At 43.1% G+C, this 14336-nt stretch overlaps 1 protein-coding gene across 4 annotated transcripts in view; it reads right to left on the bottom strand.

Moving 5' to 3' along the window:
• Nucleotides 1-11166, bottom strand: part of nab1a (NGFI-A binding protein 1a (EGR1 binding protein 1)) — a 130692-nt gene extending 119526 nt beyond the window's left edge. Inside the window, exons 1-9 of one of the 4 annotated variants that reach the window (XM_072671602.1) lie at nt 10952-11166; nt 10692-10719; nt 9875-10180; nt 8765-9180; nt 8351-8481; nt 6974-7028; nt 5792-5911; nt 5384-5684; nt 3797-5168 (exon numbers count right to left, since the gene is read on the bottom strand). In XM_072671602.1, the coding sequence (XP_072527703.1) occupies nt 5092-5168; nt 5384-5684; nt 5792-5911; nt 6974-7028; nt 8351-8481; nt 8765-9180; nt 9875-10178 (1404 nt within the window). In that variant the 5' untranslated portion in view covers nt 10179-10180; nt 10692-10719; nt 10952-11166 and the 3' untranslated portion in view covers nt 3797-5091. Of the gene's footprint in view, nt 1-3796; nt 5169-5383; nt 5685-5791; nt 5912-6973; nt 7029-8350; nt 8482-8764; nt 9181-9874; nt 10181-10281; nt 10566-10691; nt 10720-10951 lie in introns of those variants that run through there. The other 3 variants (XR_011978541.1, XM_072671600.1, XM_072671603.1) reach the window with 3 other exon arrangements.
• Nucleotides 11167-14336: the final 3170 nt, after the last annotated feature.

Raw genomic sequence — 14336 nt, 5'->3', positions numbered from 1 at the left:
GCTGCGCGCTCCCTATTGGACGAGGCAACCGCTCGTCCACGCCCTTCTCGGCCTCCATTGGCCAGCGCGGGTTCGCTGCGTTGCTGATTGGCGGAACCGCGCGTCGATCATAGTTCGCTAATCCGAGCGCTAGCGCCTTCCTCCTTCCCGGTGGGTTGTGATGCGGAGGGATTACGGATATGACATCGCGCCGTGTCCCTTAATATATTCATAAATGAAATATTGGCCCGCGTTTCTGAGTTTAGGCCTGTTCGAGCATTTCAGCCCATCTCAGCTGACCAATCTGCCAATCTTATTTTTTTAAATTAAATTAAATTAAATGTATTATTATTATTATTATTATTGTTATTGTTATTATTATTATTACTGTTGTTGTTATGCTTATCATACATGGCTTTAACCTTTAGAAGCCTAAAGGCCTGAAAATGGACCCACAACTTAACCCAATTTGGTACACATTAGTTTCATAGTCATTACTGGTTTGGTATTAGTAGACACTGAATAATTCATAGTGGATATTGAATAATTCATAGTAGATACTAAATAATTCATAGTGGATACTGAATAATTCATAGTAGTTACTGAATAATACATAGTGGATACTGAATAATTCATAGTGGATATTGAATAATTCATAGTAGATACTAAATAATTCATAGTGGATACTGAATAATTCATAGTAGTTACTGAATAATACATAGTGGATACTGAATAATTCATAGTGGATATTGAATAATTCATAGTAGTTACTGAATAATACATAGTGGATACTGAATAATTCATAGTGGATATTGAATAATTCATATTAGTTACTGAATAATACATAGTAGACACTGAATAATTCATAGTGGATACTGAATAATTCATAGTGGATACTGAATAATTCATAGTAGTTACTGAATAATACATAGTGGATACTGAATAATTCATAGTGGATATTGAATAATTCATAGTAGATACTAAATAATTCATAGTGGATACTGAATAATTCATAGTAGTTACTGAATAATACATAGTGGATACTGAATAATTCATAGTGGATATTGAATAATTCATAGTAGTTACTGAATAATACATAGTGGATACTGAATAATTCATAGTGGATATTGAATAATTCATATTAGTTACTGAATAATACATAGTAGACACTGAATAATTCATAGTGGATATTGAATAATTCATAGTAGATACTAAATAATTCATAGTAGCTACTGAATAATTCATAGTGGATATTGAATAATTCATAGTAGCTACTGAATAATTCATAGTGGATATTGAATAATTCATATTAGTTACTGAATAATACATAGTAGACACTGAATAATTCATAGTGGATATTGAATAATTCATAGTAGCTACTGAATAATACATAGTGGATACTGAATAATTCATAGTGGATATTGAATAATTCATATTAGTTACTGAATAATACATAGTGGATACTGAATAATTCATAGTGGATATTGAATAATTCATATTAGTTACTGAATAATACATAGTAGACACTGAATAATTCATAGTGGATATTGAATAATTCATAGTAGATACTAAATAATTCATAGTAGCTACTGAATAATTCATAGTGGATATTGAATAATTCATAGTAGCTACTGAATAATTCATAGTGGATATTGAATAATTCATATTAGTTACTGAATAATACATAGTAGACACTGAATAATTCATAGTGGATATTGAATAATTCATAGTAGCTACTGAATAATACATAGTGGATACTGAATAATTCATAGTGGATATTGAATAATTCATATTAGTTACTGAATAATACATAGTAGACACTGAATAATTCATAGTGGATATTGAATAATTCATAGTAGCTACTGAATAATACATAGTGGATACTGAATAATTCATAGTGGATATTGAATAATTCATAGTAGTTACTGAATAATACATAGTAGATACTAAATAATTCATAGTGGATATTGTATAATTCATAGTGGACACTGAATAATTCATAGTAGTTACTGAATAATACATAGTGGATATTGTATAATTCATAGTGGAAACTGAATAATTCATAATTAATACTGAATAATTCATAGTAGTTACTGAATAATTGATAGGAGATACTGAATAATTCATAGTGGATACTGAATAATTCATAGTGGATATTGTATAATTCATAGTGGAAACTGAATAATTCATAATGGATACTGAATAATTCATAGTAGTTACTGAATAATTGATAGGAGATACTGAATAATTCATAGTGGATACTGAATAATTCATAGTGGATACTGAATAATTCATAATAGATACAAAACAGTAAATTAAATTAAGGTTCGAGTGGTTCCGACTGGTCCTAAAAAGCCAGTCACCGCAGCAGTGCAGTTCAGTGCTGCCGCCTCGTGGACTCGGGTCGCTACTGCAACGGTTTCACCCACTAGCAGCGATCATACAGGCCTACTGTTCTCATTTCACCATCAGCTGGATTTCACTGATATTTCATATTTAAATTGGTGGTAAAGATCTGAAAAACTCCTTCACGGCCTTATCATCTCTCTGACGTCTCTGTGCACACACACACACACACACACACACACACACACACACACACACTCACTCACTCGGCCTCCCACCGGTCTAAAAAGTAACATCTCTGAGATGAAGATCAGCGTGGGAGGAGGTTCACCCCAGAGCGTCACGTCAGCCGTCGGCTGTCTGAGGCCTGGCTTGCACTGCAGCTACAAGGCTAATGTTGCTAACAAGCAGTGGAAGCCTATGTCCACCGGTTAGCTGGCAGGGAGACGCTGCAGACACCTAATAGCCTTGCCTTGGCTTGTGGTGGTGATGATGATGATGATGATGATGATGATGGTGATGAAGGTGCGTCACAGTGGTAGAGTCCCACACTCGCATGCATATTTCCGCCCACATGCAGCAGGGTTACCGCGGTGATGCTACAGCTCCTCCCACGGGGGACTCTGTGGGAGTTCAGCAGTGTGTGTTCTGGCTAGATACCTCTACTGATAGGCCTGTGTGTGACTGCATTTCCGTGTGTGTGAGGTGTGTGTGGTTTGTACTGACGTCTCTGCATGTGTTATAATGTCTAAGAACGTGTGTGTGTGTGCGTGTGTGTGTGTGTGCGTGTGCGTGTGTGTGTGTGTGTGTGTGTGTGTGTGTGTGTGGTTTGTACTGACGTCTCTGCATGTGTTATAATGTCTAAGAACGTGTGTGTGTGTGCGTGTGTGTGTGTGTGCGTGTGTGTGTGTGTGTGTGTGTGTGTGTGTGTGTGTGCGCGTGTGTGCTAATAAACCCTCTGTGAACCTCCGTGGGCCAGACCCCAGGTTGAGCAACGTCTCAAATTAGGCCGAAGAAGCACCAGCTTGGGTCAACGTTAGCTACAATCAATTGACAAAAGTATTTGGACACCTGTTCATTTGCTGTTTCCTTTGAAATCGAGGGTATTAAAAAGAGTTTCTCCTGCTTTTGTTGGAGTATCTGTCTCTCCTGTCCAGAGATGAATGATCTCTTCTGGATTTTGTTTGAGCAGCATTGCTGTGAGGATTTGATTGCATGCAATGTCATAATGATGGATAGTGATCACCACCCATCCTCATCATTAGCCAGCATGGTGCCAATAGCTTCGTCAGGTGTAACGGCTCCAGAGGGTCGTATTCTACATGGGGAGAAAAACAATAACTGAAATGAAATTAAAGCAAAATTTCAGCCTCAAAAAATAGAGTTTATTTATGGAGATTAAAAGAAATTAGTGTTTACAAAACCAGGGTTTCACAATCCACAGAACAGCAGCGAGGAAAACACGCAAAGCTCTAAACTAGAGGAACCCACCCTGGCCTGTAGACACCCCACCCCCCCACTGGCTGTAGCGGCCACTTTATTAGAAACCCCCAATTTGTGCTTTCACTCACCGGCCGCTTTATCAGAAACACCCAATGAACCATGTGCTTCATCACTGGCCACTTTATTAGAAACCCAATTTGTACTACCACTCACTGGCCACTTTATTAGAAACACCCAGCTTGTGCTTCCACTCACTGGCCACTTTATTAGAAACACCCAGCTTGTGCTTCCACTCACTGGCCACTTTATTAGAAACACCCAGCTTGTGCTTCCACTCACTGGCCACTTTATTAGAAACACCCAGCTTGTGCTTTCACTCATTGGCCACTTTATTAGAAACACCCAGCTTGTGCGTCCACTCATTGGCCACTTTATCAGAAACACCCAATGAACCATGTGCTTCATCACTGGCCACTTTATTAGAAACACCCAGCTTGTGCTTCCACTCATTGGCCACTTTATCAGAAACACCCAATGAACCATGTGCTTCATCACTGGCCACTTTATTAGAAACACCCACCTTGTGCTTCCATCCACTGGCCACTTTATCGGAAACCACTACCCGGTGTTTTCACTCTCTGGCCACTTTATTAGAAACACCCACCTTGTGCTTCCACTCTCTGGCCACTTTATTAGAAACACCTACCTTGTGCTTCATCACTGGCCACTTTATTAGAAACACTCAGCTTGTACTACCACTCACTGGCCAATTTATCGGAAACCCCTACCTTGTGGTAGAAACCCAATCATCACTGGTCAGTTTTTGACCCCAGTGTTGCTGTTGACCATCGACTAACTGTGCATCAGCAAGGAGGAGCTGCAGGGGAGATGTTCTAATGACCGTCCTGACGGTTCTAGACTGGGTTCTACACAGGGTTCTAGACTGCGGTCACTCATTCTTACTGAAGCAGGAAAAGGACAAGAAGAAACACACATGCAAGCCCACTAAACCACATCGACGTCCAGCCACAGTTACACAGCACCCCACAAGAACCGGGTCAGCTGGACTACCCTAGCAACACTAAACGCCAGCTGCCCTTCACACTGAGGGGATGTTTCATGATGGACCATCGGAAAGGGTCCAGAATGTCCTGGACGTTAAATCCCACCACAGAACCGTCCCTGGAATGTCACGGTGTCCTGACCGGGACGCATTTTTAGGCTTTAAGGCAGAACAGGATCAGTGGTCCAGGTCCAGGCTGGAGGACGGTACTGGACGGTACTGGGCAGTGGACGTCGCACAGATTGATGTCCCAGGTTGTGCTATCTGGAGTCTTCTGGTTCTGGTTTGATCTTCCTGTAGTCCAAGGCGCAAGGCTCCCTCTGGGACGTCCCGTTTTCTGAGGACAACACAGAATATACATGTGAACTAATGGGACAAAAGTATTGGGACGCCTGCTGAATTATTATCTTCTGAAATCAAGGGTGTTTCAAAAATGAAGAGCTGATCCTGCTTCTGTTGGAGTAACCGTCTCTACTGTCCAGGGAAGAAGACTTTCTACTAGGAGCATTGCTGTGAGGATTTGATTGCATGATTGCATGAGCCATCACTGACCTGTTAGTCTCGTTCGGCGGTGCGGCTCCTCTGAGAGCCGGCGATGTTTATTATGATGCTGCTTCAGCTCGTTGGCCAACTGTCGGCCCAATGGGATGTCCCCATTGGACGCACTCCGGCCAATCGCGGACAGGCTTGCGGGGCGCTCTGCTGCACCTGGTGGAGGGTGGGCGGTGCGCTCGGTGCTGGGGTCACTGGGGTCAGAGGCGTATCCGAGGGCGGCGGGGCGGATGCTCTGCTCCTGAACGCCGGCGTCCTGCAACAACTCCACCTGCCTGCAAAACACAGCGTCCAGCTGCATCTACACACACACACACACACACACACACTGATTAGCATTTCGCTCCTCCAGCATCCGTCCTCTCACACACTCCAACATCAGCATCAGCATCAGCTCAGGTGCTGCACCTGTAAAGCCTGCGTCACGCCCTCTTCCCCTCTCGACGTAGCGCACGCCAACCGCTCTCTCAGAGCCTCCTGCTGCATGTGGAGGAGATAGAGCGAGTCCTGCAGGCCACACACACCGTCCTGCCAGGAGAGAGAGAGAGAGCGAGCGAGAGAGAGAGAGAGAGAATCGAAACCCCTCATTATCAACAGTGCTGCATCTAGAAGCGCTAACTCACGTCTCTGGCATTTACAGTTTAACACTGAGTCATCATCATCCTCATCATCCTCATCATCATCATCCTGCTGAGTCACTCCTCTGCCCAAACAAGCCTCGCTTTGGTTAAAGCGACAGGTCAGCAAAAAAAAAAAAAAGTCAAACTCACGCAAAAGCCAAATACGCTAAATTGACAAAAGTATTGGGACGCCTGCTCCTTCATTCTGTGCTTCATCTGAAATCTGTGAAATCTGATCGTTGATGTAATTGATCACCACCCCCAACTCATCCCATCCATCGTTCCAGAGAGCCCAGCTCCTCCTCTGACTGCTCCACAGCTCAACGCTGGGGGGGGCTTTATACCCCTCTATAGCCCACGCCTGGCATTACTAGGCAGCATGGTGCCGATAGGGCAGTCCTGTTCTACCGGCAGTACTTCTTCTCTACAGGGACTAGACAAGATGTGTGTGTGCATCTGCACATCTGTGGATAGCTAATGTGTTCATTAGTAGAAGGGGTGTCCACAAGTATTTGGACATGTAGTGTACTTAACAGCTTAACAGCTTCTTTTACATGTCATTCCAACATCCTGACCTCACAGCAATGCTCCCTCCTCCAAAATCTAGTAGGAAGCCTTCTCCTCTGGACAGTAGAGACAGTTCCTCCAACAATATTCTTGCAGCAGTGAATGAGCAGGTGTCCCAATACTTTTGTCCATTTCGTGTATACAGTTGTTGCTACAGTACGACTCCCATGAGCAAAGAAAAAAGGGAGTGACATCAGTAATGACACCTCTGGGATCACACACAAACACACACACACACACACACACACACACACAGCTATGATTCAGAAGTGGTGGTGGGAGCTGTGAAACCGGAGAAAGCTGCAGACTGAGAAGAGTGTAAACAGCCTTTCGCCCAACGACTGAGCAGCAGACTGGACGTGGCTAACAGTACCCCGAAGAGCCGAAGAGCCGAGCTGCTCACCTCTACTTTGATGAGTTTGCGTGACAGCAGCTCCTCCTCATCTTCTCTGCCAGGCCTAAGACAGAGCCATGAGGTTAACTTCAGCCACAATAAAGACTAGAACTGCAGCGACCGGTCAGCAGACGGTCAGCTGATGGGTCACTTACTACTAAAACTGGTTCTATATTTCTTTGAAGTGTCATTTAATGCAACCGTATCCATAAACATTAGTAACAATAATCAAACTGATAAAAATAAGCAGCCTGACTGTCTCAGAGTTCTTCTCTGTTCAATTATGATTGAAAATTTTAATAAAATTAAATATATCAGGTACTTTTAGGCCTAAAGTTATATATAATTCTTAACTGTTAAGCCTAAAGTTCAAAATAATATAATAATCTGGGCATTTTTAGGTATGTTTATGCCTAAAGCTCAGTAAAATTTGATTATTAAGCACTTTTAGGCCTGAAGTTCATTATAATTAAAAACTTTTAGTCCTTAATTTCTATAGAATAGACCAACAATTTAATAAAATTAAAAATATTATGCATTTCAGCTCAGAATAGAATAATTTAGGTACTTTTAAGCTCAACAGAATTTAATTATTTAGACAGTTTTAGGCCACATATTTAATATAATTTAATCAATAAATAATAATAAAAATAATTGAATTAGGTACTTTTAGTCATGAAGTTCAATAAAATAGATTATTTGGCACTTTTAAGCCTAAAGTTCAATAAAACTGAATTATTTAGGTACTTTTAGTCCTAAAGTTCAATAGAAGTCAAAACTTTTAGGCCTAACCTTCTAAAAAAATCGAATTACGTAGGTACTTTTAGGCCAACAATTGAATAAAATTAAATATATTAGGTATTTTAGCTCTAAGGTTAAATAGAATATAATAATGTAGGTCTTCAATTCAAAAGTTCAATAAAATGTAATTAATTAGGCAGTTTTAGGCCTCAAATTCAATAGAAGTGAATAAATTAGGCAAATTAATTTCATTATTTTGGTTTGTTTAATCTTAAGGTTCAATAAAATTAGATAGAATTAAAAACTCTTAGGCCTAACTTTTTATAGAATCTAATTATTTAGTTACTTTTAGGCTTAAGATTTAATCAAATTTAATATATTTGGCATTTCAGCTTTATTGTTCAATAACAAAATAAAGTTTGAGGCACATCCGCTAAATGACTTTTATTATAGAATTTAAAAGTCAGCCAGGATGACTAAGCTGGGGAACCAAACACAAAGGGAAACCCAACAACCCAATTAGTCAATTACATCAAACATAGTTAAATATTTGACTAATTAATTAGGAATTAGTGGAATAATGAGATAATCATTAGTTAAAAGCTAATTCAGGTTCACTTTGATTAGGATACAGGTGTGTGTTACCTGTTCCTGAAGGCGTGTCTGTAGGTGACCTCTCGCGAGATGTGCCTGGCCAGAGAGAAGAGCTGGTCTCGGTGTGTGAGCAGACCAGCGTCCCACAAACACAGCTGAGCAGCAGCCTCGTTTACAACCAACTACACACACACACACACACACACACACACACACACACACACACACACACACACACAACATCAGCTAACACAACACTAACACAACTGTGCTTTAGCCTGGCTAGCTCTCACTGTGAGCTGTAGCAGTGTGTGAAACTACCTCCACCATGTTTGGAGGCTGTGCTTTAGCCTGGCTAGCTCTCACTGTGAGCTGTAGCAGTGTGTGAAACTACCTCCACCATGTTTGGAGGTGTGCTTTAGCCTTATGCCACCAAGAGGGTGTTCAATTTACACACACACTGACCTCGTGAGTGGTCAGTGGCCTTCCGTCCCGTCTCTTGGAGTCGAACCGTCCATAGATTGCGCTGTACTTGCGTATCTCCTCCTCTCTCTGTGGGTCATCCTCGCTCAGCTCGCAGAGGCGGCTGATCGTCCGGCTCAGCTTCTTGTTGCCACGGAGACGGCCCTTCACCTCTGCCGGGTCACTCCTGGCCAACGTGGGGGCCAGCCTCCGCACGCACTCGGACACGCAGCGCAGGACAGCCGGCTCCAGCGCTTCCGACGGCTCTCCGGTCCAGCAGGGGGAGCAGGCTGAGGGTGGTGAGGGGCTTTCAGACCCCGGGGTACCGGCCCCACCTGCTGCACCACAGGGGCTCATGCTCCAGGCTCGGGCCTCCGCCGCTTGTGTCTTCTGTTCAGCGCTGAAGACGGTCGGTGAACCTTCACAAAGGGGTGGGCGGAGCAGGCTAATTATTAGAGTGAACACCATTTAGCTTAGAGTGTGCAAAAGTTTGTGGACACCCCTTCTTAACATTGAACATGCAATCAAATCCTCACAGCAATGTTGCTCCAACAAAAGCAGGATCAACTCTTTTTAATAGCTTTGATTTCAGAAGAAACAATGAACGAGGTGTCCAAATACTTTTGTCCAAATAGCGTAGCTAGCTAGGTATCTGGATTGACGGCTAGACGGATACAGTAGACAGACTGTATTGCAGTATATTCCATTGTACCATGGCTAGCACGTTAGCTTGTGGCTAGTGTGTTAGCTTATGTCTAGGGTGTTACGTGGGATTAGAAAATTAGCTTAAACTGAAAACGTAAAAAATTAGCATTAGCATAATGCTGTGATTTTTAACCTCGCGTTATTTATGCAATATCTAAAAACTCGGAAATCTGAAATTTGGTGAATCGTAACGGAAAGATAAGATATCCAACGTTTTTATCAACGTTAGCATGAAGCTAACACATTAGCTTGTGGCTATAGCATTATATCAGGACTACTAAAGCACAGTCGATCGACTGCTAGCCTAGCCGCTGACCTAGCTGAATTGACGTTTAGCTTCCTAGCATTGCTGTTAGCTAGTTATCCGGCTATTCCTCCTGCATTGGCCGGCCAGTTCCATTGCGTTACCTTCGCAAAGCTTGTACACGGGTATACTGCAGGCAGGAAGTGATGTCAGAGGCTGGTCGAAGAGGGCGGGGTTGGTGACCCAGTCGCGCAGGGCCTTCTGCAGGCGGCGCACGTGCAGCGGCTTGGTCGCCATGCCGACCAGCGCCATGATCTCGAGGAACTCTTCCTCGGCGGCCTCGCACAGCTGCTGGACGTCGTCGCCGCCCTGCTGGACGAAGGCGGCGTAGTAGCACAGCAGGTTGGCCCTCTGCAGGACGCGGTACAGCTGCAGCTCCCCGACCGAGCGGGGCAACAGGGCCGACATGACTGAGGAGAGAGAGCGAGAGCGAGAGCGAGAGAGACAGTCTGAAAATACGATATGTAGCATTAGTTCACGAAATCTTAACGTAGTTGCTATGACAACGTACTTCGTTCTCCTGCCTCCTGACGCATCGTTGTTCGTACGTATAGCTACATCGTGGATTTTTGAGTATACTCAGCTCGGACACTCGAACCCTAGTTAGCATTAGCTACTAACTGGTACTGGACTCTGGGTGTGGCCTCGACGAAGCTAACGTTACTGCTAGGAAGCTAATGCAGGTGTAGCGCAGTCATTGGTCAAGCGCCACAGGGATTCCCATGAGCTGTGTGACATGCTGTGTGATGCATGCTGGGTAATGTAGTGAAATTACACTGATGCACAAAAACATGAAAACGATTTAGAAATTTAGAATTCCGAGACGCCGGCGAGGCTAACGGCTAACACGGCTAACAACACGCTAACAGCTAGTTTTACACCAAACTCCCCCTTTAAGTACATGGCTGTGGTTCTACTCACCTCTGATTGGCTGTTAGGAGCTCTGCGTCTGAAACGAAATACAGGACAATCCTAAGTCCCTCCCACTCAGTGCAAATGCACGCACGCGCGCGCGCGCAAACACACACACACACACACACACACACACACACAAATACACAAATACATATAGAATATGACAGAGCTCGCGCAGGAGTGCACATACAGTGGAGCACCGGAACGCGCGTGCACTGTCCGCGCTACAGTATGAGCACATCCCGCGTGCTCTGCATTTCTCTGACCTGCTCGAGCTCGCTCTCCGTTCCGCCGGTTCTCCGTTAAGCTCAGCGCGCGCGCGTCTCACCTCTTCTGCTGTTGCTGCTGCTGCTGCTTCAGTCCTCTCTCCAGAGCATCTGGGCGCGTGCATACGCGCGCGCGCGTGTGTGTATGAGTGAGTGTGTGTGTGTGAGCGTGCGCGCGTGTGAGGGATATTCCGTTCCGTTGCTGCTTCGCTCTCGTCACTCCCACGCGGCTGCCTGACGCAAATCCCCGCGTGGGCGGCAGCACCGAGCGCGAGGAGGGGCCCTGCGCTCAATTAGGATCACTATTAAATGATATATTTAAAAATAAACACTTTAGTTCAAAGTGAGCGGACTGTTGTAGAAATTAAATATTTTAATAAAATAAAAAATTGAAAACGTTTTTTTAAGTATTAACATATGACATTATTTTATAATTATTATTATTCATTATAAATAATACATTTGTATAATAAAAAAATAAACATTTTTTAATAGTTGTTGTAAAATAAACTACTTCATAAATAAAAACTTTGAAAATGTGAAAAATATATATTAAATTTGACATATTAAAATATTATAGATACTTTTTTTAATTGTTATAAAATGAAATCTAACAAAAACAAAAAATAAAATATATATATTAATAGATTGTATATATGTTTTCTAGGTTTTTAAATAAAATACATGTACAAAATATGAAATTATTATAGATATTTTTCGAATTGTTATTAAATAAAAACAACAATAAAATATATATTAATAAATATTATAGATGTTTTCTAATTACTATTTAAATTAAAATAAATACAACCATCTAAAATATTAAAAGTTAAAATATTCCGGATGTTTTCTTATTATGTAATAAAAAAAACAATAAAAAAAACACAAAATATATTGTATATTACAAATATTATAGATTTTGTTGTTTTATTGTATGTTTTTATCTTTTAAAATTATAATTTTATCCTATTATAAAATTATTTGTTGTAAGACAAATTAGTCCCTAAAGAAACTCAGAAGACTCGTGTAGCTTCACTGGTGGGTTTGGATAGAAAATACAATATGGGATATATCTCTCTTGTAGTCATGGCAACCGACGCCTGGTCAGTTTCTCCACAGTGAAGCTCAGTTTTACACCGAACCCGAGTAAACTCTTCTCACAGACTGAGCAATGCAGAGAAATTAGGAAATCTATGGAGTTGCCCTTTAATGACGCCCTAATTTGGAAATTGCACTAACATTTGGGTGGAAAAGGATAAAAACGACTGCCTTCGGAACAGTTCGGCCAGGAGTTCCTTATTTTGGGCATGGCGTAATGTCTCCAGAGCTGGCTGTTGATTTAAGGTTTAGTCAGACTGGTGGGAAATGCTAATTGAATAAATGTAAATACATACGTGGCGCAACACACCCTAATATGGTCTCACTAGGCTTCAGATGACTGTGCTGTGTTATAGGAAGCCACAGTGACGATTACAAGAAAATAATCAGTCCAAAGGTGCAAGACCACAACAACAGCAGAGCAGGATTGCTAACGCTAACACACACACACACACAGTGAAGAACTACTGAACACGCTAACCTACATCACTCCTTCATAGAGTGGGCGCTAAAGTACGGCAGCTACGTAAATCACTGTGGTCAGGTTTCTGGTGGTTAGATGTTGAACCACACGCTACACATACGAGCGAAAGGCGCTGGCCTGAGCAGACGGCCTTTTTCTTGCTAACTCCGAACATCATGACCTCGTTTTGCTTGTCTTGCATGGCCTTAACCAACCAATTTCTGAGTAAAAGCAAAAGAACTTAAGACCAGAAGTACAAGGGAAAACATATACTAGCGACTAGGGGCACTGACCAAACACACACTCGGGACGGGCACCTCAGCACCTGAACAGCAATTGTGGACTTGCTCAGTCTTAAATGTTGAGGGTGGAGAAAGTGCTGTTCCTGCCAGTCTGGGGAATAGAACCAGCGACCTTCCGGGTCCAAGCCTGCTTCTCTTAACCAGGAGGTGGTTTTCTTTCTAACCCTGAACATCATTACATCAGAGTGGATTACAATGAAGATTAGACATTACATTGTACAATGACAATGGAACACACACACTAGTGACTAGGGGCATTGACCACACACACACCTGGAACAGTCACCTCAGCCCGGTGAGCAGATTAGGAGGGGGTTAGGTGCCTTTCTCAAGGCCACATCAGCCATGAATACTGATGAAATGGATGTTGAGGGAGGGAGAAAGTGCGGTTTCTTCAATCCAGGGGATAGAACCAGCAACCTTTAGGGTCCAAGCCTTCTTTTCTAACCTTTAGGTCACTAAAGAGTGCTCATAAAGACTGAGGGGGGACACATATGAGCAAAAGCTGCCGGCCTGAGTGGAAAGTGTTGTTAATGCCTGTCCATGGGATAAAACCAGTGACCTTCTGGTGTCAGCCTGCTTTTTGAACCTGTAGGTCTCTCATGAACACTGCTCTGAACTCCAGAATGGTGCCCATGCACCGTTTGGGACAGGCAAGAGGATGACTGGACAGGCCATGGATAACTGGACCAACCCTTACATGATTGCACCACCTGGAAGACTTGTGACCAAGGGTCTTAGGGTGCTGTCTACCTTACACCTACCTTGTGGGGTCCGGACCTTTAGACTTTTCAGTTTGATTGGAACCAATACAGCAAGTGTGGGGAAAAAAAGGTGCCTCAGACCAAAAGTCTGAAAAAGAGGCCGAAAGAAGTGGTCTCTTTGCCATCAGCAGCCGGAGTCAGAGAGGGCACAACTGACCGGCAACAACCACCTCTCTCCGGGTGGATATATGGCACTCTTTCCCCTCGTCACTCTTAAAGCGATGTTGGCCGGCACCTGTTAGCTGTCAGGCGTCTATCGGCTGGCGCGGCAGAGCTGGGGACCCGACACTTTCCTCTGAAAAGGTGGTGGAGGTCTTTGGATCTAGCGGAGGAGATGTGTGTTAGGTCCTTGTCAGTAGCTGGTGCTAGTGCTGGGGGGAGTTACGAACGCCTGGGTTAACTGGCAGAACCAAACTGGGAGAAAAGGGGAACGCAACAAAAGCATGAACCTTGATACGAGTGACCTTGATCCAGAACATGAGGAGAAGATGCAGAGAGAGCGAAAGAGAGAGAGAGAGAGAGAGAGAGAGAGAGAAAGTGACAGAGAGACCAAACCAGAGAGAGAGAGAGGTCCTCTTAAATTCTTCTAATAGTCTGAGCCTATCAGGGTGAGTCAGGCATCCCATCCTACGCAAACCGCCTACACCCTGTCACCTACACAGATGTGCTCACTCTCTCTCTCTCTCTCTCTCTCTCTCACTCTCACACACACACACACACACACACACACACACACCTCCTTTTTTTCAGTGCGTGTT

The sequence above is a fragment of the Salminus brasiliensis genome, chromosome 25 (assembly GCF_030463535.1).
Source record: "Salminus brasiliensis chromosome 25, fSalBra1.hap2, whole genome shotgun sequence".
Taxonomy (NCBI): Eukaryota; Metazoa; Chordata; class Actinopteri; order Characiformes; family Bryconidae; genus Salminus; species Salminus brasiliensis.
Note: the sequence above shows the minus strand (reverse complement) of the source record. Positions and strands in the feature narration are given on the sequence as shown.